The following is a 24,902-nucleotide window of genomic DNA, read 5'->3' on the forward strand; positions in this document are numbered from 1 at the left end:
GCCACAGGCCTCCCAGATTGACCACGGTTCCACCAAACTGCCCTGGCACTGCTTGGCATGTGCTTCTCTCCCCCATTACCCTGGGAGTTCCAGGGGCAGCCTCACAGGTTGCTCTATCCTCAGAGCCTGGCACATAGTAGGTGGCTCAAAAATGAATGAATGAAGACTTCAAATACAAGTTTTCTTCCTAGCAGCTGGTTCCTAGAAACATTTCCTAGGCATCTGGCCCTAAAGAGCTTCTCGGAGAGGTGGTTTGTCCTGTGGTACACAGGACACTAAGGCACAGGCAGGCAAAGAGGCTGGTGGTGGGGAGGCTGGCAAGTGGCAGTGCTGCACTGCTGGCAGTCCCGCTCCACATGTGAGCATTCCGCCTCACCACAGGTCCCTGGGGGATCAGCACACAGCCAGCTTCCAGCCTGTGCCAACCCCTAGCCTTGCTGTCCTAGCAGCACTTTCCTGGCATCTTCTCCATCTCAGCATCTCATCCCCTGGCAGCTCCCCTGGCAGGCCAGGTGCCTGGACCCTGCTGACTCTAACCCCTGCTCACTGGATTACAGAGCTGTTCCCCTGGGTTCCAGCCACTCAGGGGCCTACAGGTCTCTATTTTCCCCTCAGTGTCCCACCCCCACAGGGTTGGCCTGGCCCTCTGCAGCCTCTCTAGGCCGGCCATTTCCTATTGCTGTTCTCTTTCCCTAAGCCTCAGGAAGGACCATCCAAGCACAGAACTCCTGTGTCGCTGTCCAGAGCCTCCATCCTCCTCCTCTGCCCAGCCAGGACAGGCTTGGACTGCTTAGGTCCCCAGTGATGGCCCAGAGCTTGCTTGATCCCTCACATGACAGCCCACACGAGAAGCCAGAAATGCTAACAAGGCTACTTGAGTGCTGCCCATCCCCTCACGGCTGCTTAGCTTTCACTCTGCCCGATCAGAGCACTGAGGGTCCTGGGGGCCAGCAAGGGCAGCCATACACGCGTGCATGAACACACACACACACACACACACACACACACAGTGACCCCACACATTCACCTACCTGTCCATCCATCTGCCTGTCCAGCTATTCATTCGTGAACCCCTACTGTGTGCCAGACCCTGTGATGCAGCTGGTGACAGGGCAGTGGCCAAGGCAGAGGGTGTCAGCTCACAATTACTTTGTGTACAGGGTCCCACAAAAGTGTATTTCTCCGACAGATCAGAAGGTTAAGTGGGGGGGGGGCGCTGCTCCCCTGCTGTGTGGTGAGAGGGGCTTCACTACAATGGATCAGACACCAGAAAACTCACACCCCGGGAGCCCACCGAGACACCACCCCACGTCTGCCCAGGGGCCTCATCCACAGGTACTGGGCACACAGACACTGCCCCTTGACATACACATTGCCCATTGCACCCAGGCCTTCCTCCTCACCAGCTGCTGGTATGTGTGGCTTTGCCTGGCCCGGAGCACACTGGATGACAACCCAGCCCACTGCCAGCAAAGGGTCTGTGCAGCCTGCCCTTGGTCCTAACCAGTCCTGTGGCCCTGCCTTCAGGGCCTCGGACCCTTGCCTGGGCTGGATGCCCACTCTCCTGATGCTTGTCTACAGTGCCCAGTCTGTGCTGCCCACACCCAGGTCCCTACACACTGGCATGGGGCTGCTTCTCACAGCAGCAAAAAGCCCGTCATCACATGCCCACTGAACCGCCAGGTGGCCAGCAGGCTCTGCGACACTTTTCCTCAACAGGCCTCTGGGGGGTCAGGTCTCACCTGGTCCCCTCTGTCCCCTTCCCTGGACAGAGAAGGGAAGGACACGAGTGGGGGAGCCTGCACTATTTTTACCAGGAGGTAAGCAGCCAAGTGTGTATGGCAGACGGCAAATGAATCTATAAATATTTATCCTGAGGAAGAGGGAGGCAGGAGCTCCCAAGGCTGCACTTGCTGCTGGTGACACCCCCTCCCCGGTCCCACCCATCCTGGAGCCTCCCCATCGTCAGCCCATCGTCAGCCCACTGGCCCCAGCCTCTCCTCTCCTGCTCTCCGCTGTGTGCCGGCTCAGTCCCCACCAGGGCCCCCACCAGCTGCGATGCAGCTGTAGACCCAGGGCCCACCCCCACTCCCCAGGCTCCTTTGCTTCTGCCAACTCCCCCTACACCTGCCCTCCAGCTGCTGCTCTGCCCCAGCCCACCTGCCTTCCAGATGTTGCCCTCCCTCTGACTCTACTGCTGGTCCCTAGGGTGGAGGTGGAGGAGGTGCCTGGGCCTGGGACGCAGGGGCAGGGCTTGTGAGCTGTGAGTGGCAGAATGTGTAGCACTGGGGCAGCGGGAAGGGGGCACGTGTGAGCCGAGAGCTGACTGTCTGCCTGCCGCCTCCCAGCCCCCCACGGGGCCTCACTGCTAGCCCCTCCATCAGGGCCCAAGGACCTGCAGACTACCCCGCCCCCAAGGTCTGACCCCAGACTCCTGTCCATGTAAACATTCCTTTGACTTTCTTCCCTAAAACATAAACGCCGTGGCCAGGCCTCAATGGAAGGAAGCCATCCGTCCCTGGCCCTGTCACTGCCCCTTTCATCTCCTTCCCGCCACCAGCCTGCCCGCTGCTCTGTTTACACTAGACACTTCCTTTGGGAACAATGCTGCCCAGGAGGCAGGCTGGGGCGGGGGTGGGAAGGAGAGGGGACTCCTGTTGTGCTCACCCAGGATGGGCAGACAGGGGGCAGGGGAGGGCAGCCCCGGTGGGCTGGGCAGGGAGCCCACTCTGCTCCTGGCAGCCTCCAGCCTCTGGCCCTAGTGGCTCTGGACTGGCCAGGGTGAAGCCTGGGAGGTGGCACAGCACAGGTATGGCCTGGGCCCTGGAGTCAGAGCTGTGAGCACATGGCCAGGCTCTCCCTTGTGGGCTCTGGGCTGGGCAGGCTTCTCCATGAACAAGGGTTGCAGGTGAGGGAGCCCATCTGTGCCAAGTATAAGGCTGGCAGGCAAAGAGCTGGGGAAAGGTAGCTGAGCCCTGGGAGGGGACAACAGATAGACATGGTACCACACCTGGCTCAAGGTCCCAAGACCTGGAACCTTCACCTGGCCTAGAAGACACAGTGAGGAAAGGAGAGGCCTGAAGCTGCCCTCACAGCCCCCTCTCATCCTAGGAAATGGTGCTGCCCCAGGTTCCAAAGCTTCCCCACCAAGGCTCCGAACTCAGCAAGCCCCTTGCAGGCAGTCCTTGTCCCTGAGCTGAGCAGGCCCCGTTGGGGGCTGGGGAAACACAGGTACAAAGTGACTGTACTGGCCAGGGGTTTAGCTCAGTGGTTCTGCTGCCTGCCTCGCAAGTGCAAGGACCCGAGTTCAATCCCCAGTACCAAAAAAACCAAAAACAAAGTGACTGTCCTTTACAGCACGATGGCCCCGATTTCTGCTAAAGAGCAATGCAGTGAGCAGGTACTATCACTGCCCCATTTGACAGAGGAAGAAGTTGATCCTGAAGCCACAGACACCCCAGAGCCTGGGCCTATCATGCCAGGAGCCCAAGAAGGTCGGGCTCAGGTCTGCACCGCTAAGGCTCCTGGGAAAGTTCTGGGAGGTCCTCCCTAATGGGGCTCCATTTCTCCCCTTACCCATCTCCTCCTCACCCCTATTTCCTGTTCCCATAACACGGAGCCCCCTAAAGTGTTAACTTCGATGGGTAAAATGGTGCAGCAGATTGCTACAATAAATAATTTACTGATATTTATAAATATTCAAATCAGCCAGCTTCAGAAATCGAATGAAGGGAGAGCCTCGGGAGAAGGGGCCCGTTATGGCTTGAATTTCATCACTCCCTCCAAAGGCTGGGGAAGGCCAGGGCTCCTGCCAGTTCTGGGTGAGGAGGGGGGCTCCTGTAGCTGCATCTGGGCCCCTTGTCCCCTGATCTCCCTGACTCAGAAGGCAGAGGTGGGGCAGCTGAAGAACTGCTCCTTCCTCACCTGGTCAGGCCCAGGCCCAGGTCCTCTCCCACATTCTAGGGGAGGAGAGGCTTGATCCCCACTGCCAGGGCCTGGGTCTTGGAGTAGCTTGTCCTGCCAGGGCGGGGGCAGTCCCAGGGGGCTGGGCAGGCCTGGCAGCCCCTCCCTACCCGTGAGTAATGTGTTTTGGGGCCGGGCTGCCTGTCAGATACCAGGCTCCGGGTGCTTTATGGGCTCTGCTTGGTGGCTCTGAACTCCCTGGTAGGAAATAAAGTTCTCCCAGCGCGTCCCTTCTAAACATTTCACTCAGTGGAAACGGTGTTTAAGAAAAATGAGGACATATTTCTTCCTAAGGATGCAGTATCCCCTTTGAGCGGCCTAATGCCCGCTGTATATCAGGAGGTGGGAAGGCAGGGGCCAGCAGCCAGTCCCTTGGGGTGGAGGTGCAGCCTCGACAGCCTGCTGCTGGGCAGCTTGGGGGTTCATGGGCACTGCCCCACCACTCTGGTACTGCCCTAGCCGGTGATGTCTAGAAACATACAGCAGCTGGCACCTCCTGAGCACTGTGCCAGGGAGCACGCTGGGCACTTATAGTCACCTTGGCGATCCCCCCAGGGTCCCTACGTCCCAGGGACCCTGTTTCCATTTCCAGAGGAGGCAGCAGTAGCAGCAAGATTGCTAATTGCCCACGGTCACCAAGTCGGTGCTGGAGCCCGACTCTGGGCTCAGATGTTCAAGGTCGCAGTCTCAAACCCCACACACATCTCCCACAGCCTTCCAACCAGCTGTCCTGGAGTCTCAGAGCCGGCATGTACTTGAAGTTTCCACCTTGCTGCCCCTTCAGAACTTGAACTTTGTGGACCACAAGCCTCAGTTTGTGCCTATGTCCATGCCATGACCCTGAGCACCTTCTGCAGGCCAGGCCCTGGGCTGAATCCTGAGGCTACGACATGAACAAGACAGGCAGCCCTGGGTCCTACATTATCCTGGTCCCTACACTGCGGACGGTTCATTCAGACAAGGGAGTGAATGTCTAAAAGTCATCACAGGAGCCATCACAGTGGCAAAGAGCACAGGTGGCATACCAGCAGCAAGTCTGTGAGCACGGAAGGCTGGCTGGATACCCGCTCCCTCCCCATCGCCATCTGAACAGTTTCCTCCTCAAGCTCCCCAGTCAGGACTGTCCCCTGGGAGAAGGGTGTCCTCCCCTCCCGGGCCCAATCCCATCCCCAGCTCAGGATAGAAGGAGATGGACAGGAGAGATTCTGTGGGAGGGAAGAGTGGCCACTGCTCCCCTGGGGTTCTTGGCCAGGTCTCAGGTCCTCAAAGAGAGTCATGCTGGGACTGGGCGGGGCTTGGCTGCTGGGCCCTAGCTTGCCCCCCTTTGTTTATTTATTTATTATGATTTTTTAGTCCAGTTAAAAGGTTTACTATCCAGACGCGTCTAAGTGGCCTCACTTAGCGTAAGTAACTCTATAAATCAGGGGAACTGTTAGCATCCACCGCACAGGCTGGCTATCAATCTCCCCCAGGTCACAGCCAAACAGGAAGGGGAGAAAAAAGAGAGTTACCACCCAGGGGAGATTTAAAACACACACACCGAGCAAACACACAGACCGTGTGCATGTCTGCGAGCGCGCATACACGCTCAGGCGTCTAAATTTGTACAATCATATTAAATTCACACATGACCATGTAGAGCAGCCCAGAAAATGGAAATCCTGTGTGTGGTCACGGTAACAGAACACAGACACAGTTCCTGCAGCCAGAGGTGAGACACAGCCCGGGCAGGGGTGCCTTCAGATGGCCCCAGGGCCAGGCTATGGGAGCCCAAGCAGACCCCTGCCCTCTCTGTGGCCCCCACTTCTGCAAACCCCAGGGTACTATGCTTTTCCCTTTTGCGTGCCCAAGGCAGGCACTAGGCAGGGAGGCGGAGCGAAAGAAGGGACGCCAAGGAGGATGTGGGCTGCAGGCCCTCCCACATGGGGCACGACGACCCTGTGCGCTCATCTGGGGTCCTCTCTTGCTGTCCCCGGCATCAGAGACTGGGGGGGGGGGTGAGCTTAGGGTGAACAGCACGGGACCTTTCTGTGGCAGCAGCAGAAGTGCACCTTATTACTGAGCAGCTGCAGCTGTGTGTGCAGCCTGGGAGAAGCTCTCGCCCATCCCTGGAAAGACCCCGGCCTAGCAGGCCCCGCTAGCTGAGGGACACCACGGACCGTGGCAGAGTAGGCGGCTCCTGGCAGCTCCTCCTGGTCCTGAGGAGGCCTTGGGTGAGGCAGCCGAGGGGGAGACCTGTCCAGACCCACCTCCCCTCTGCGCTGCCCGGGAGGCCTCCCTGCTCACCCGCCCGCCTGCCCGCTGCATCTCCCCATGAACTCTATTTCTCTTTCCTCTCTGAAAACAACTGAGCTGTAAATACTGTTTAACCTTCCCCCCCCTTCCCCCCACCCCCTCCCCTCCGCACTATAAAAACACAAATATGCCATAACTCAGCCGCCCGGCCGCCCAGCCTCCAACATGCCCCGCGCCCGGGCCTCTCAGGAAGGTCATTACAAACGACTTTCCGATTCACTGCTCCTGAAATAATTTTGTGTATTAAAACCTGAATCTGCACTTTCTGGGGCCGAAAGCCTCGCTTAATTATGGCGGGTGTCCTTGGGACGGACAGTGATCCTTCACTCGCCAGCCCGCGCTCCAGCCCTCCGCCCGCCAGCCCGCCCCCCTCCCCAGGCCCAATCTGTTTTCAAAGTGTGTCTGTCCTTTATTAAATTGTTTTCTTTTCCACATTATCAGTTGCCATGGAGACCTCATCTCTCGGATTATTTGAATTTCATTATATCTATTGATTTGGGAGCATTTCATCTTTTTTATTGTTTTTCTGTCAATTTTCAAAACGAATAACCATCTAATTTGCGTCAGTGCTGATTATGTTTGTCCCTCAATAGAGGTCGGCAGCTGCGCTGGGGAAACAAATCAATGAAAAACCATCATAAAACTCCCCACTCCAGTCTCCAGGATGTGTGGGTGACATTCCACGCCTGCGAGAGACACACTCATCAGCTCCAACTTGGGCTACGGTGGCGGCAGCTCCGTTCCATGTCCGCCTCCTTTGGCCTTAATATTTAATTTTGCGATTTGGGGCATTATTAGTGGTGTTTTTATTAGTGCATGTGCACGTGAATGTTTGATGGTGGGCTGGCTGTTTCACTACTTTGTGGGTGAGGCAGGGAAACCCTGGAGAAGGGCAGGGCAGGCAGTGCGGGGGGTGTGGTGGGAAGCGGAGACAAGAGGGGGAACACCCTGAGGAGTGAGACAGGAGTCTAGGGACCAGGAGGGCCCCGAGGAGGGGACTGGAAAAGGGGGGATCGAGTGAAGGGTGGGGAAAGAGGGAATTCAAATTGCTTACTTTGTTGGTTTTTTTTAAATAATTTATGCAATTTTAAGCATTTATGTATAAATTTTTTAATAAGCCACCCTGGAGCAGGATGGCCATTAACATCCCGACGTCCTTCTGTCCAATGGGCTGGCAGAGAGGATCAATTTCTGAGAGTACTTTCCCTTTTTTATGACATGATAAAATGCTTTTAAAGCAACTTACACAAATATGGAAATTTTTTTCTTTTTTCTGTCCCCTCTTCCTTTCCCTAACAGCCTCCTTATCCACCAGGGAGGGGGCTTGTGTGTACACGCACACACACGCACACCCACACAATCGTGTTCATACTCTCTCTCCTGCTGGGGAGGGGGCAGAGGGGGCTGGCAGGGAGACAGCCCCAGTTCTAACTGGAACTGGCCGCCTGTCCTTCTAACAAGGGCATAAACTTTCATTACCCATGCACACAGTCAAAGACAATTTAGGGAAACGCGCTGCTTGGAAAAGGAAAACCTCAGCGATTCACGGCCCACGCCACCGATACCACCATCTGGGGGCTCTCCCTCCAGCACGAGGGCACCTGGGCCCTGAACCTCTGGCCCTGGACGGCAGGCGCAAGGATGGCTTCCCAGGGGTGCTCTCAGTGGCAGGCAGCCAGAGCGAGACAGGAGAGGTAGAGTGCAAGGGTCTGCCTCTGTGGCCAGACTGGATGGTGCCGGCCCTGGGCAGAGGCGGGCCCTGGTCTTGCCCTTCCCCGAGGCCACTTTGCTAACACTGACCAGGCACAGGCCCTTGAAGGCAGGCACAGGGCTCCTTTATTTCTGCCACTCTGGTGCCTGGAATAGAGCAGAAGCTTGGCTCTGTGGATAGAGAGAGAGAGAGACATATGGACCAAAAGTCAAAACAAGGAAATAGGCTGTAAGGTGACCTGAGGTCCCAGCAGGAGCCCCGTGGACCCTGAGGACAAGGTGTCCTCCACAGATTTCCCTGCTGTGGACACAGGTCTGGGGCAGAAGTGCCTCTGGGAGGAGAATGGAGGCATCAACTGCCATCACCCCCACACTGGGCCTGAGCCCCGGACTTCCCCGGAGACAGGGGCAGGCCCTGTAAGGAAGACAGCAGGTAGCCCTCATCCCCAGACTTCAGGTGAGCCCAACCGGGCCTTCTAGCTTCTCCTGATGGGAGTCAGGAGGGACCTGAGGGTGATCCTGCCCAACATCCCCCTCGCCCTGTTCACGAGCACCATCCTGGATGCCCGTGTGGGGCCACTGCAGGACAATGACCAGCCTTCTGAGACCACACTTGGGCACCTCAGCTTTGGCAACTTCCAAATCAATCAACACCAGAGACACAGCCCCCTCTAAGCAAGTTTCCTTTGCCCTGGCCTCAGGGTCCTCATCTGTGACACACTGTGTTGAGGAGATGATGTGGTGACATGTTTGGTACAGAGCTGTGGAGCACATGGTGCCTGCCACTGCTCGATGGTGACCATGAGCAGAGTCCCTTCCCTGGTAATTGTGGGGACAACTAGGTGTAGAGTCCAGGCCCTGCCTAGCTCTGCCCAGGGGTCAGAGAATTGCCCAGTGCCCGCTGCTTCTCTGCCCCCCAACCTCCTCCTGGGCCCTCACCTGCCTGGGCATTTGGGGCTGGGTCTCCCTCCCAGTGGGGAGCCTGGGAAGGCTCTGGGCATGCTGGACCCTCTGGTGTGGTCAGCAGCAAGAGAACAACCTGGATGAGGCCAGGCCACTCCAAGCCCTCAGTGGGGATGAAGGGGAGCGCCCACCCCTCCGCCTCCTCCCTGCCCAGACCGCCCCCCCAACTGTCATTAAAATAACAAGTTTCTGTTACAATCTAAACATTCCCACATCGCATAAAGGGTTATATTACACCCGAGTCGCTCCCGCCTGTGTTTCCACAGAAAAGCTCACGGCAGGTCCCCCCTCCTGACGAAGTGACTTATTAAAGTTTAAACAGTAATTAACAGAACAATAAAAATAAAGGGATGTTTGGGGAGTCATAGCGCACACAGGGTTTTTGGCAGTGCCAGCAGTTTTTCAGTGCCCTGCGCTGGCAGCAAAATGCGACTGTGAAGCCAGGGGGACAGAGGACGGGCCAGGGTTGGGCCAGGGAGACTTGAGGCCCGAAGGGCAAGAAACCAAGTCCAGACTGGAGGGAAGGGGTCTGGGGTAGCAGGGTAGGCACAGCGTGAGCAGGAGAGGTCTGAGGGCACAGAATCTGGCAGACCAGGGCAGGCTTCAAGAGCCCAGCCTGGCCCCAGGCACTTCCGGGAGCCTCGGTCATATCTAGCCAACTTCGGCGTGGACCTGGCTGGAGGAGGTGTCAGGTCCCTGGCACTGTGAGGATTACGAGACCCTACAGCAGTTAATGATTCCTGAGGCTGGACCCCTGCCCCTCTGGACTTCTCTCCCAGCCAGGCAGGTACCTTCCACCCCACCCCGCCACCAGCTCCCGTGGCCAGGGCACCCTGAGAACTCTCCTGAGGCCGCTGGCCCTTGCTAAGCACGAGTAAGAACTCCAGGGAAGGGCCTTCCTCTCCCTGCTCTGGGACAGGGAGGCCAGCCAGCTAACTCGTGCCAGGCCCCACTTCCCTAACAGGAGAGATCGCCCACCTGCTGGGCCAGGTGGAGCCCACCGGGAAGTCCTTACTCCCCAAGTTTGCAGGGAGTGGAGGCTGGGGTCTGGACAAGACCAGAGCACCAGTTATGCCGGCCTTGCCTTTTCTCCCACCACAGCTTCTGCCCCAGAGGCTCAGACACCTGGCTCTAAGGGAGCAGAGAGACAGGTCAGCTAGGGAGGGTCCTGGGGAGAGGAGGCCAGCATCTACCCCGGGTTCCTTCAAAGCACTGGGGGCCAAGGAAGGAAGGAACCCTTGGGTGTGTGCATGTGAGTGTTTCGTGGTCGGCTGGCTGTTTCATATATTTGCGTGTGAGTTAAGGAAACCCCCGGAGGAGGAGGGCAGCTGCCCTGTGTTATCTCAGCAGTGGAGACCGCCTGGTGCTGGCAGGTGACAGAAAACCAGGCACTGATGGGCTGACCCTTGACTTCCAGGCCCCAAGCTGCCCTCTCACATCTTCCCTCTCCTAGACCCCCAGGGACCCCACTGTTCTAGGGCCTACTGGGGCAGGGATGTGCTCCTCAGACTTACACCCCCAGTGCCCACGGCCAGCCTCACTGCCCACGCCTGTCTCTCTTCTCCAAGGAGAGCCACTGCAGAACCAAGTTCTCTCCTTACCACATAGGATTAGCTCCAAAAAGTGAATTTTCAGTACAGCATCCCCAACCCGGGTTCTCCTCACTAGGGCAAAGAGGGGCCTCAGACACTAGGAGCCCTGAGCAAAGATGTCTCCTTCTCCAGGCTGCTCCAACCCCTCTGTGCCTCGGTGTGCCAGCCTGCCCAGGCCTGCCTTGGATCCTTTCTGCAGGAGCCTCCCTCCACCTCCGCCTGCCACCACGAGCCCTGGACTAGCACTCAGCTCAGATCCAGCCCCTTTCCCAGGGCAGACAGCCCACTGCGCCCTGGTGCAGGCCCCAGGCCCCAGGCTGGGCTGGGTCCCAAGGCTCTCTCTAACCTCCGGTCTCCCGGGATGTGGGCTCTGGGAAGCTGGTGGCCACAAAGGGCAGAGACTCTGTCTCTTGTGAAGCCTGTGATCCCCAAACATTCTACCTCCTCTCGCCAAGGCCCCTGTGGGCTCTGGCAGCAGGGGAGTACAGGGTCCTTCGTGGCCCTGCGCTTGAGGAACTGTGTCCTGAGGACCTGCGGGAGATGGGCAGGTTTTCTCCCCCTTTCCTGGGCAGAGTTCTTCAGGGCTTCATCCCTACCCACCAGGCTGAGTGACTCATGGCTGGGGCAGAGTGGAGGTCGAGGCAGAGAGCACTTGAGAAGGGTGCAGGTGATGGTTCCCCAGCTTCCAGGGGCTGTGCTCAGCAGCGAGACTGGAAGCAACAACAGGAGCTCATACTCCCTCTCCCTGGCTGCTGCGCAGGAGGCAGACTGAGTCACCAGCCCGCCCCAGAGCCAGCCGGGGGTGGGAGGTGCCCTCAAGGCTAGGGGAAGAACTGGTGGAAGACAAGGCAGAGGGTGCTGGGGGAACCCTGAGGCGGGTGGGTGGGGACAGAGGCCTTCTAATGGATTCGTGCTGTGGTGGGCAAATGAGGAGCTGCAGTTCACTCTGATCTTGTTTCTAGGACACCCAACCTCTCCCCTGTGCTAGGGGCAGTCAAGGAACTCTGGCTGGACAAGGAGCTCCCAGAGCAACAGGCACTCGGGCAGAGGCTGTCCTGGATCTGCACTGGGCTTCAGAACGGGAAGGGGAGCATGCCCTGAGAATTGGGGAGACGTGGTGAAAGCCTGGGTCCCTCACTGATCAGGAACACGCAGATCCAGAGACCCACTTCCCACTCAGAGCCCTCAAAGGCCTGGCAAAGCCAACTGCAGTACATTTGGGGTTAAAGGGGGACTTTCTGTAATCCCAGCACTTGAGAGGCTGGGGCAGGAGGACCACAAGTTAGAGTCTAGCCTGGACAAATTAGTGACTTAGCAAGATCCTGTCTCTAAATAAAAAACATAAAAGTGCTGGGGATGTATTCCAGGGCAAAGGCCCTGGGTTCAATTCTCAGTACCAAAAAAAGTATGTGTGTGACTCTCTACAGCCTTGAAAACTGACTGCTCCAGGGTCAGTGGGCCCCAAAAGCCAAAGGCTCTTTCTAGGGAGGGTTGAGCCCCACCCTGGCCCACCTGGGAAAGCACCCCAATCTCTGAACCAGAACTTCTGGACTGCGGGGTCTGGCAGTCAGGCTCTCCAGTTACTAAGGGACATGCAAGTGGAGGCTGGTTCACCCACTGGCGGTGGGTGGGTCTGTGTGGCATGGGGGTGGGAGGTGTCCTCTGGTAGGGACCAGGACCCCAGACCTTGTGAGTTGTGCTGTGAAGGGGAATCGGGGTAAGCTCCATCCTGGGATTCGGGCAACAAAGGGACAGAGAGACCCAGGAGGGCAGCAGGTGGCAGAGGGTGCTGTGGTCGACACACCACCAGCCCTCCCTACAGCCCATCTCCTCAATCCCCTGGCTGAGGCCAACGACGAGGACATGAGGGGACTAATTTAGGAGTATTTTTAAAACTGTGGCCCTGGTGGAGGGGTTTAGCAGTTGTCAGCCATCTGGAATAAGGAATTACAACCACCTCCCTAATCCTATATCCCTAAACCCTAAAGCTGGTTACAGGGGAGGGAGCGGCAGCAAGTGGGTGGGGGTTGGGGTCTGTTCCAGAAAGGGGCAAAGCCCAGGGATGCGCCACTCTGCCCATGGGTCCCACCAGAGGGTGCCCCGGGCCGGGCTGCAGGCTGCAGAGCCCAACGTGCTCAGAGCCCACTCAGCTCCCCCACCCGCTCACGCACGCTCACTCCCCAGGCCGCACTGGCTCGCACAGGGGCCGTCAGGTAAATTAGATCTGAAAGCTGACAATTTCTGACCATATTTCCTTGATTATTTCAAACAAATGCACAGCAGCCGCTGTAAGGAGATTAAAGTGACATAAACGTCCCGAGTGGGAGGGGGGAGGGCAGAGGATTCAGGTCACCCCCATCCGTCCCCCGCCTGACAGACGCTATATCGCTATCCAATCCAATAAAAAATCCCCCCCTTTTGCTTTAATTAATTTTACAGCTAGCTTGCTTAATTACTTTCAATCAAAATCCTCCTGCCATCGCAAAATTAGAGATGGTTGAGCTCCATTAGCCTAAATTCTTCATTTCCATACAGAAAAGAGGCTGTCTGCAGAGCCAGCCCAGGCCCCTGGCAGGACAGACGCCCGTCTGCCCTCCCGCTGCCAGCCAGCCCACTCCTGGCTTCCGAGTGCTGGCCACTCTGGCCTGTGCGCTTCTCCTTGTTCTCCTCCACCGCTGCACCCTGGGCTGAGAAGAGTTGGGGACCCAGTCCCCTCGGTGCCCCAACTCTTGACCAAGATTCATCAGGGGTGGCAGGGCTGGGCTGGACCAAGGGGCCAGTGTGGTGTGGAGCTCTGGACCAGGGCCAGCTGCTTCAGGCAAACGGAATGGCAGATCCCAGGGTCTCCCTTCCCTGCTAAGGGCCTGGTGCCCTGCCCACCAAATCCAGGGCAGACAGGTTGCCTGGGCCCTCGGCCCTGGTTCTCCTCAGGAAGCAGAGCTCCTACCAGGGCAGGGACACTCCTGGCCTTGGATTTGGCCCAGGTTAATACAGACCCTGGAGCCAGTGTCACCCAGGTTTCCCTCTGCTGATTCCTAGTCAATGTCAGAGCAGCTCTTGGGCCAGCTGTCCTGAAGGTGCTACACGGCAGGACAGCAGCCCCCACAGACTCAGCGTTCTCTGGGGCCCCACACGCCCCCCCCCAGCCCTGGTTCCCAGCCTGTAACAGCTGCTCCCCCACCCCCGGGCCTGGGCTCCAAACACATCCTGTGCCTGCACTGGCTCCCTTCCCCTCCCTCCCACCTGCCTCCTCCTCACAGCCCCCAAACCCAACTCCAGGAGCTCCATTTCAGGTTTTCCATGCCACAGCCCCAAGTGTCGCCACAGGGGCCAGCCCAACCTGGGCTCCAGCTGATTAAGGATCTGCAACAGGATGTAGGGATTACAGTAAAACCTGGCTCCGGATCTACAGGGGCAGCAGGCCAAGTCCTGGCCCCCGGGACTACCCTCCTGGCCCCTTTCATCCCACCCCACGCCCATACACACACCCAGCTGCAGAGGGAAGGAGGAAGCCTGAGCCTTTCAACCCTTCCCAGGGAATGGCTGGACTGCGGGAAGTGAGTGACAAGGGTGGGACTCAGGGACCCAGGTCAGGTCTGGTAGGAAGGCGAGGCTGGGCTGGGCTGGAGAGGAGGAGTCTGCCCTAGACCCTTCACATTGCTCTTGGGACAGGAAGCCAACCTGGTCCTGGTCAGGGCACCAATGTGGAGGGAGGGTAAGCCCTCTGCAAGGCCTGAGCAAGGTGGGAAGAGGCTCTGCAGACTGCCCCCTGCCTATGGCTGAATGCTGCTAGGGTGTGAGGGCAGCTTGGGGTGGACAAGGGGCTGAACCCGGCTCCCCAGGCATCTTCCTGGATACCAGGGCCCACGGGTCAGTGTGCAGGCTCCTTGCTGGTCCTGCTCTAAGGGTTAACTCAGCCCTCTCCTCTTGGCTTGGTGGTTTCTCAACTCTATCTTCAGCCCCTACTGGCACTGTGCCCTCTGGCCCAAGAGACACTGGGATCAGGGTCTGAGGGCTCAAGGAGCTTAGTCTATGGAGAGGCACCAAGGCTTCTGCTGGGAGTGCACAGGGGAGGCAAAGAGGGTACAGGAAGGCCCTGGAGTCTATCCCTGCTGAGCCTTGAGGTCAGCAGGTAAGGAAGGCAAAGAGACAGAGGCAAAGACTCAGGCTCTCCCACCTCCTGCTCTTCCTGCCCCTGCCCTTGCAGGCCTGAAACCCCTCTCCTGGCCCCTCATGTCAAGAGTAAGTCATCAGGGGAGGGACTAGCGGGCAGGAAAGGCAGTGGCAGCCCTCGCCTGTGGCACTGAGTTCCCCCCTACCCCAATCACGCTGAGTTGGGTGAAAGTGGAAGGGCGAATGGAGGAGCAAGTTTGGGGTCAGTTACCCAGAGATCAAAGACCACGCCTGCTGTAGGGTGGCACAGCTCAGACTACGCCATGCCATGCGGCGCCTGTGGGCAGCACCTGCCTCTCCCTGGGCCTTCAGCACACTATCCCTGGGGGAGAAATGGCTCCTGCAACTCAGATCCTGGCTACCCTCCTCCTGTGCACGCTTCAGGGTCCCAGCTGTGACATCATGTCCTCTGAGAAACCCTGGCCATTGTCCCCTCCCTGTCCTCTCACTGCGCTCTGCTCCCTGCTGTAGCTCTTCTGTAGTGTCTTATCCCTGTGCCTCACTAGACCACAAGATCTGTGGAACGGGACCACTGTTCAGCACAGCGTCTGGCCCAATAAATATTTACTGAAGGAATACAGAAAACTAAGTGTTTCTCAAGTTCACTAGGGCAGAGCTGGGACCAAGGGCGTGGCTTGACTTCCACTTCAAATCCCCAGGAGCTCTAGGAACCTTTTCTGTCCGCTGGGGTAGGGACTCCCTGGGTGGGGCACAGCTGAACCCCTCCATGGGTCTCCTGCCCTCTTGAGCCCTAGGCTCACCTCCAAATGCCCTTTGAAGGGCTCTGCCTGGAGAACAAAGGAGGTCCCAGTTGTTCCAACATTTCTCAGTGAGAGGGACAACTGTTGCTGGCCAGTCCCTTTCTGAACAAATCCAGCAACTGTTTGCAGTGAAGTGCAACTCTCTCCCTCCTCCTCCTGTCCTTGTCCCAAAAAGGAGAAAGGGGATTGAAAAAAAGATGGGGGAAAAAATCCCATACCAAGCCCCACAATCTCCCTACACCCGCTCTCAAGTCTGTCTGGAAATGTTGTGAGCACAAAGAGAGCACAGGAACAGCCACCTGCTGTCCCAGACAACTGGGACAGCCGCGTGAAGGGAGAGGCTGTGAGATCAGGACCCAAAAAAAGGAGGTGAGAGAGTGAAGGGTGCAGGGGGAGGGGGAGCAGAAGGGGTCCTGGGAAAGATCAAAGAGAAGGGAGGTGGTGGGCAGTGCCCAGCAGGCCCTGCAGGTGCAGGGGGGTCTGAGGAAAGAGCAATTGGAGGGCCCAGAAAGGCCCCTGGAGGCCAGGCAGGCTATGTTGAGGGGCAGTGGGAGGTGAAGGAGGGAGAGAAGTTGACTGGGGAAGAGGGAGCGAGGTCTATTAAAATCCTCTCAGTGCATAACACAAAATGTCAGGGTTTATAGCTTCATTCTTGGCTTTGCCGGGACTGAGAACCCTGAACAGAAATGTCACCGCTTGTCATGTTTAATCACCTGCTGTTTGTTAACACCTTCCCTGCAAAGAGCCTGTCTCAATCTGCCCCTGGGCCCCCAGGGACCCGGAAACACAAAACATCCTCGGCTCCTTACCTGGGCTGAAGCCCTGCCCACGGTTCCCATCAGGGAAGGGGGCCTATGGAGTCCTATGTAGGATAGTGACTGGCCGGCGTGGGATGGGATGGTTGGCAGGCTGAGGTGGGTGCTCCTAGGCTGGCTGTCGACCTCCTGCCCTATCAGTCCTTCTGTCTGTCCCACCCATTCACCCAGCCCCAAGTAGGGGATAAATAAACAAGGGCCTGCTCAGATCCCTGCAGCCTGGAATTCACCAATCTGTCTGCTTGAACAGCAACTGCCACGTAACATCCACTGTTCAAAGCCACCCCCCTCCCTGTTACGATCTGGATCACACCATCTGTGGTTCTGGCTTGGCTCCCTCCCTGAGCACGCTTTCCTGGGATGTTTAGACTAGGAATTCTCAGCCCTACTGCTCCATAACTCCTTCCTCTGGGTTGGGGGTAGGTGTGGGACAGAGGGTGGATAGGCCACTGGTGCATCACAAGTTCTCCCAAGAACACCAAGCTGTGCTCCATCCCAAAAGCAAAGTGCAGTCCACTCTAGGTAAGAAGTTGGTCGTCTCTCAGGCTCCATCCCAGCAAAGCCCAAGTGACTCAGTACAGCCCCCACACCAAGGTCCTGATCTGGGACAGCTGTCTGCAAAGCAGCAAGGTGATCCTGGCACTTCCAAGGCAGTGCTGCTACTTCTAGTGGCAAGGGAGGCCAGTGGGGATCCCCACTCCTGAGCTAACCAAAGCAGTCTCCTAGGAAACCAAGGGGACTGTCCCCAGCTTCCCTTTCCGCAAAATCTCTGGTTTCACAGAAACACAGCACACAAACATGCATCCGCTAGAACGCCTGCTCATTTAGACTTCCTGAAGGGCCCTTCGTCCAGCCTGTTCACTTCCTTTCACCAGGAGGACAAGCCAGAGTGCCCTGGCCCCTGCAGATGTGGGAGCACCCCTTTCTGGGGAGATGGGCAAAATAGAAGTCTTTAGACAAGGAGACTTTCCTGCAAAAAGCTCTGAATTCACATCCATCAGCCACTGCGCTGCATGTGAGGCCCAGGGATATGACCACAGAGGACAGGTGGGATACACATGGGGCCCAGAGACTTTTGGGATGCAGGCCAGGCAGCACAGTACATACCTAGGGTCAGAAGCCGGGCGCCCTCCACTCAGCCCTGCCATGTGGTACAGTCCTCGGGGAAGCCTACGTTCCCCGTGGAAGGAAGCTCCACGCTGTGTCTGTCTCCTGGCATTTGGGAACAAACCCGGCAGTCTCTGGGCCTCCTGTTTCCCCACCTGTGTTTCTGTTTGTCTATTTGTGGTGCTTTGGCAGAAGGGGGGGGTGGGTATTGAACCCAGGGCCTCAGACATGCTAGGCAAGCACTCTCCCAGTGAGCTGCTGCTCCTCCAGCCCTCCCACCTGTGAAACAGGACAATTCCTGTCTTTCTCCGAAGGAGCTAATGAGAGGTGGGATATTAGGTGTGGCCTTAGCTGACATTCACTGAAGGAAAGTGCTGGGTAAACTCAGAGGGGAGGGGTTGTGTGGTCCACTCCTCTCCAGAAGCCACCCTGCAGTGATCCAGGGGAGAGAGGGCTCAGAGTTAAAGAGATGGGGTCGCAGCTGCAAGCCCTTTTCCAAGCCCATCAGGCCTCCAGGCAGTGCGCCACTGTTGGGGGTGCTGGCAGGGTGCATGGCCACACACCTAGGACATAGCACCTGGCTGAACACAGCAGCCCACAGAGAAGCCTTGGTTATCATGAGCGAGGCAGACTCAGGTGGAGAGGACAGATTCAGTGTCCAAGGTGCTTGTGCTCTCCGGAGCCCAGAGGGAGTAGCCATGTCAAGCAGCCCACTGGCCACCCTCTGGACAGGGCTATCAATGATCCCAGTGTGCCCAGGACAGAGGGGATCATGGGATGTGGGCACTTAGTCACCTGACTTCAAGGTCACCTGATTGCTGACAACACAGTTGTAACAGGTGAAGGCTGCACAGAGTTCTTGTTCCCGAGATCCCTCCTTGGGGGAACTGATGACGGGGTTCTCAGGCCCATGGGAGGTCAGACCTGAGCCTCTCTCACTGGGGGTTTTGACCCACCGGTCCCCACAGTTCCCTGGAGGGAGTGTGAGCACACAAGGGATGTGTCCCCCTACCTGAGCCGGCCCTGGTGTGCCCCCGGGGAACTCACAAGTGTGGCCTGGCCTGGGATGCAGTAGCATCCTGGTCTAGAGCTGGTGGGCCTGAGACGTTGCATTTATCAGATGAGCATGGGCTCCCAGCTGGCCCCCCTGCTCTAATCCTTTCATTAATTTACTATTAGATGGGAAATTACTCCTCACCCAGGAATATAAGTTTTCATCTTATTTTAAGTTGGATTCTTAAAGCAATTACCAAGGCATCTGGCGATGACTTCACCGAGCGGCTGGGCCTGGAGGGGAGAAGCTCGGCCCTGAAGCTGCACAGGCCCCGCTCCTGGGGGAACTGGGAGGACTGGGAGCCCTGAGCTCCTGTCCTGGGCCTGGGTGGCAGTGGGCACACAGCGATCTCTGAAATCTGCTGCTTGTGGGGAAGCTCCCTCCAGTACCACCTGCCCCCTGAACCCGCTGGTGACAGTTGCCGAGAGCCTCAGCAGCTGGTGCCGAGGGAACATTTTCTATTTTTAATTGTTTGATCAGAATATTAACTCATCTAGGCCTGCTCCCAAGGCACAGTTCCCAGCCAAAGGGTTTCCCCATTTCCCATACCTTCTCTCTCCCCTCTCAAGTCAGAATCAACTTTGAAATTAATAATCAGAGACCCAGGCCTCCATGTGTTTGCAGGGGATCGCAACAGGGGAGAGAACAGGAAAGCAAGCTCCTCATCAGCCTGGAGGGACTCTGAGCTGGCCCCAGCCCTCTCTGCTCCCTGAGCAATGGCCCCGGTGCAGCACCCTCAGGCAGCACCACTCCAGCCCTGCTGCACTCTTCCTGCTGCTCTCCTCCCTGCAGTCTCCGGCCAGCCTCGAGGGCAGGGCAGAGGGCTGGACATGCAGGAAGGGCAGGGAGCAACACTGGGAGGTGGGTGCACCTGGGGCTCAGGGGCCTGGGCCGGCGGCTGCTTTTCCACACAGCATTTCACCCTTGGCGTAGGACAGGAAGAGAGCCCCAGGAGAACTGGCTACAGCTCCTCAGCAAGTCACACAACCCAGCCTGAACTGTGTGTCACTTGTGCTCAGGACAGACCCTACTGCTGGGAAGAGAGTGCTGGGGGACAAACAGAGCCCACTCACCCCCACCTGGCCCCTTCCCAGGAAGAGCTCCCCACTGGGACAGGAGTGCCTAGCCTCTCCAGCACAGAGCCCCTCCTCTCCCCGCAAGCCCTGGCTCCTGCCGATGCCCTGGCCTCTGCCGCTGCGCTCTTCCCTCTCAAGGTCACAGGGCCGTCCACACCAGGAATATTTACTCATCAGACTGGCCCTGTTAGCAGCACTCACCACAAATATGCTTTCTGATAAAGTTGGCAAAAAAATTCAAGAGCTCAAAACAACGTCAGAAATCATCCCCCACCCCCGCCAGGGGAGGGCGAGGTGGAGCCTGGAAACAGGTCACACAACCAGCTGGGAACAGTCCTGGGGGAGCTTTTGTCACTCTCCCTCTCACTTCGCTCCTTCCTGTTTTACCTCCAAGTGCAGCCTGTGGCCCAGGAGACGGAGGGCTGGGGACGGGACGCCTAAGCTGGGGAACAGCCTTCCTGTGGGGCTGGTGGCCGAGGCCTGCTCCCTGGGCCGTCTCACCTCACTGCGCCCCCTCCCCCGCCCCATCCTCGCTCTGTGCACATGGGCTTTAATGTTTTTATTACCTGTTTGACTCGCTGCCTTATTGCTTCTCCCCTTAATGGGGCCGTAACCATGGAAACGAGGAATAAACGGCCACCAGAAAATGAGATGATTAAACAGGTCACCCTGGCAAAACAAACTCAGCCAAGGAACCTCTGGAGGTGGGGAGGGCAGGCTCCCCCCCCCCAGCCCTGGACCGAAAGCCTGGACCAAGGTGGGACCCAGGTCCCAGTCCCCGTGAGGGGGGCAGATATGGTGGGGCGCCCCCTGCTGGGCAGCAGCGCTCCTCAGCCATCCTCCTGTGGTTGACCAGGGGCCCTGGCTTGCAGTGCCCATGGTTCTTGGGCTGCAGGGAGGGAGGTTCTGGTCAGAGGCAAGTAAAGATCACAGCCAGGGAAAAGGTGTGCTTCCAGTGACACAAACTGCCAGCAGTCTCCTTGCTGGCCTCCTGGACACTGCCACCTTCCTACCACACTGGAGTCCCAGGCCTGAGGCTCCACCTGGCTCCTCTGGTCTCCTGTCGTCATGCAGCATGGTCTCTCCTGGGGACCTCTAGGTTCAAGGACAAAGCCCTTGTAAGAAAAGCTCAACTTGAAAGGCTTCCTCTAGGAATCCTTGGCCTTTGGGACCACAAATGGGATCTGTTCTCTCTCCCCACTCACTTTCTCCCCCAAAGCCAGACAGTGTCCTCACCTCAGCCCAGGAGGCAACAAGAGTGGGCATGCTTGGCTGCAGGAGGGGGTCTCATGGCACTGGCTGAGCCTGTGGGGCTGGAAGAGCCCCAGAGGGGGAAGAGGGCAGGTCCATGGACAACCTCAGAGCAGATCCCCTGCCAACTCAGCAGATCCCCTTTCCACTCTGGGGCTGGGGTCTGGGGCCCTGGCAGTCTGGGCTGTGCCTCAGCATGTGCCCCAGGCCCTCTGCCTGGCCTCCCTGCCTGCACTGGGTACACCAGCTGAAGGGGTCCCACCTGGAAGGATACACATGCTACAGGAAGAGGAGGCCATCAGCTGGACAGGAGGGAAGACACAGAGGAGGTGGCAACGGGCCAGGGAGGAAGCAGAGCAGAGGCTCAGGCCACACTGGCTACTGCTCTTCTGACCTCACACTCCAAGCCCTCCCTGCTGCATGTCATGGTCACAGCTGGTAGGTGCTCTGGGGCCCCCATTCAACTATGCAATGCCTACCTTTGTCCTTATGTCATCTCACCCCTTCACATCAACCTTGACCTCAGTCCCATTTCTTCCTGTAAACCAGGCCTAGAAAGCTCTTGAGGAGCTAAAACCCAGGTCCCAAGGGAATAGCTAGCATTTCCTGCCTTCCTCCTTCTGCCCCACTCAGAAGCTGGGCAGGCACTTGGGGAAGAGGCACATCCATCCATCAATCAATCACACCAGCACTGAGGCGGGAAGGCACGAGTCTGAGACCGTACCAAGCACTGGGAGACGTCAACACAGTGGCTAATGGTCACATCTGATGGTCACCATTAGAAGTAGCAACAGCAGAAAAAAACAAGGCCCTGGCCTTGGCCCTGGCCTCCTGAGCTTGGGACACATTAGTGTGAGTGCTGTCCTGGCACAGCAATGTCACAGGTAGAAGCAGATCTTCAGAGCAACAGGCCCCTAGCCAGCCACTTCTCTCTTATCTCTTCCCAGGGCCAACTGGGTGTGAGGCTGGCAAGGTGGGAGGGCAGGGAAGGTGAGTAGGAAGGGCCTGCCTGCTGAAGCAGGGCAGCCTGGCCAAAAAGGCAGAAAAATGTGGTTGCACAACGGGAAGCAGGAGCTGCTGGGGGCGGGGGTGTGTGTGAGAAGGACTCGGAGAAGACAGGCTTGGTGGAAGTCTGCATGGTGTGGGTGGTGAAGGGAGAATCTGTAAGGTCACACCTAAACAAATCTCTCAGGTCCCAGCTGACTTCTACTGAGCAGGCCTGCAGACCTGGGGGTGGGGGACCAGGCAGCCTATGTTTTGGTGCCTCCTCCACAGGAGCTGCCCAAGAGCTGCTGACTTGCAGCCTGACCAACCTGCCCAGGGGCTCTTCCCCTACAGGGCCTGAGGTGTGAGGCGCTGATCACCAGGCTGCCACCTTCCAAAGCCATCCCAGTGAGGTAGTCCTTCCTCCTTCCACACAGGCCACAGCCTTCCTCCTCCTCAACCCCTTCCTGCTCTCGCTGGCCCCTGGCCCCGGCTACCCCAGGAGCTGCTGTTCACCTTGGGGACCCAAGAGTAATACTGCTACAGAGCAACTTCCTTTGGGCTCTGAAGATGAGGACCAGGAGAAGGAAAAGGAGGAGGAGGAGGAAAAGGAGCAGAGGGAGAGGGGAGGAGAGGGGAGGAAGAAGAGGCAGCAGGTGTGGTGGCTGTGGTGGCAGCAGCCAGAGTGGTCAAGGTTTAAAAGCCAGCACCAGGAGGGCAGGGTTAGACGCCAGTCCTTGGGGCTTGGGGCTGGCAGTGGCCCCTCTAAGAACAGCAGGCCAGCCCAGGGCGGCTGCTGGACGGTGGGGATGCCCCTGGCAGGGTCCAAGGAGGAGGGCACTCAGGGCCAAGAGCCTTCCCGAGCCCCACCCAGTCCCCTGCCTGGGGAAGTGGGCAGGGCCTTGAGCCAGGGGCAACAGCTTTAATGAGGAGATGTTGCTGCCGTGACTCAGCCCTCCAAAGGTGCCTCCATTTATTTTATTTTTCCATCATAAAAACCCAAGCTGCAACTCAGCCAGATTCCCTGGCTGCAGGGGGCAGGGAAGATCGGCAGTGCCGAGGAGGGCTAGGCTGATTTGGCTTCCAACCCCCAAGTCTCTCGTGGGGAGCAGATCTGGTGGCCCCCCTTGCTTGGCCCTCACTCAGGAACAGGGGCCTAGGCCGATATCTCCCTAGGGGCCTTTCCAGACCTGCCTTCTCTGCCTTGCCTCCTGTGGGAGAATGGCTCTGCTGTCCTGTATTGTGCCTGTTTTATAACCAGTGTCCAGGCTGGTCAAGGCCAAGGCCACCTCATAGCCCAGAGCTGCCTGTCTCAAACACTTTCTATCAAGAAGGTCCAGAGCTGGGGATTTGGCTCAGTGGTTCTGCCACCTGCCTTGCAGGTGCAAGGACCCAAGTGCGATCCCTGGTACCAAAAAAAAGAAGGTCCAAATGATTCTCACTCTGTCTACTCACCCCCTTCCCACAAGCTGGCCCCACTGAACAAAACCAAGCTGGGTGTCAGAGGGCCCAAGACCTGCAAGGTCATCTGATTTCTGATCCTTCTCGGCATCACTGCCCAGTGCGCAACCAGGCTGTCTGAAAGATACCAGGAAACTTGGTACCCCCAAGACAGCCCATTCTGTCCTTGGCTCTGGCAGCTCCTTCCTACCAAGACGGCACCAGAGCATCTACCCCCTACAGCAGACTGGCAAAACTGGTGCCCAACCTGGGTGTAGGGGCGGCCTCAGCTTAGACTGGTTAAGTGGGTGTATCTGGTCAGTACAGGCTGGAGGAAGGAAGATGGAGGGTAATCTGCTCTACCCCAAACCCAGCTCAAAACTCTTCCTCCAGAAACAGCACAAGGCCCTTCCCAATCACCACTGTGGGCTAGGTTGATGGCGACACCAGAGCTAGCGAGGTTCTCAGAAGTCTCCACTCATGGAAAGGCCTGGCCATGAACTAGTGGCTCAAAGAAGTTCTGTGAATCTGGAGGCTGAGTCCTTCGCTCTCTGGGGTCAGGCGCCACCTGGGAGAAGTCTGCAGCCTTTCTTCTTCTACCCGCTGCAGACCAGGTACCCTGAAAGCTCGTGGCTACTAGGAAATTCCACCCTTGGAACCATGCTGATGCTCCCCACCCCCAGTTGAAGCCTGGGCCACCATGCAACGATGGGGCCAGGGTGTCTGCCCACAATGCAAGAGGGTCCCAGCCTGGGGCCCGGCAGGAAAAAGACACAGGCCTAGTCAGAGAAGAACACTGATTCCTCCCAATGACGCGTCTGAATGACACGGCTTCGGCCACAGTGCTGTGTGGGCAGTGCTGCCCCTCACCAGCTCCCCCTGGGCTTCACGGCCATCCCTTTGAACTTGCCCTCTTGCCTATTTGGCCCTCTGCCCAGTGGAGCCTACCTTGGATCCTCTATTGGACAGCCCCTCCCCTTCTCTAGCTCCCCTGGAGGGGAAAGGAGAATTACTTGAAAACTTCTCAAAGATCTACTGTGGTTTCACTGCCATTTTCACCCCCCCTTCCATTCGTGTTCAGACCCAGGAATCAGCCAGGCGGGGGCCTAATCCTGGGGAGCTTCCCAACTGAGCGGATGGATTTACCTGTGTCTGAAAGCTTCCTCCCCCACTCCCTTTCCCCTCCCCTCCCCTCCCAGCTCCCTGCCCCAGGGAAATCACTCTAAAAGGGCCTAATGGAACTATGTCCTCCTCTCTTCCTCTCTCTCCTCCCTCCCTCCCTCCCTCTCTCTCTTTCCTCTTTTTTTTATTAGCATTTGTGGAATTTATTCCCAAACTCTCCTAATCTTCCGTACACAACCATTTGATTTGCATAACCCAACCCCCTCTCATAAAAACTGGCTGCTAGTTTAATTAAAAAATGTAAATTTGCTGTCATCTCGGGGCCTGGTGAATTAGGACGACATCGGCATTTTTTATTGCTAAAGACGTCCAGATTGATCCAGCCCTTGGCTGAACTATGGTAGAGGAGAAGGGGTCCACATGGCCACTTTGAGGGTCTTGAGGTCCTGCTGTCCCCTCCTGAGCAGACTCGACTCACTCGACAATGAATTAGTTATGGCCTGGGTGCTTCAGGACTAGATGTGTCATGACCAGAGGGGATGTTAATCCATGATCCAATATTTGTGCTGGCAACTCTTTTGGGTCCCAAAGGTGGC

The 24,902-nt window shown here is 57.5% G+C and overlaps 1 protein-coding gene across 19 annotated transcripts in view; it reads right to left on the bottom strand.

The window, feature by feature from the left end:
* Casz1 (castor zinc finger 1) overlaps window positions 1-24,902 on the bottom strand; it is a 150,243-nt gene that overhangs the window by 26,386 nt on the left and 98,955 nt on the right. For 16 of the 19 annotated variants that reach the window (XM_087214440.1, XM_087214434.1, XM_087214442.1 and 13 more), the window contains one exon: window positions 8,059-8,139. The exons of the other annotated variants lie outside the window; for them this stretch is intronic. In XM_087214440.1, the coding sequence (XP_087070566.1) occupies window positions 8,059-8,139 (81 nt within the window). The remainder of the gene's footprint in view (window positions 1-8,058; window positions 8,140-24,902) is intronic. 19 annotated transcript variants of the gene reach the window in all.

The sequence above is a fragment of the Heterocephalus glaber genome, unplaced genomic scaffold (assembly GCF_053883595.1).
Source record: "Heterocephalus glaber isolate CG9 unplaced genomic scaffold, H.glaber_assembly_v1.0 deba00001447, whole genome shotgun sequence".
Classification (NCBI taxonomy): Eukaryota; Metazoa; Chordata; class Mammalia; order Rodentia; family Bathyergidae; genus Heterocephalus; species Heterocephalus glaber.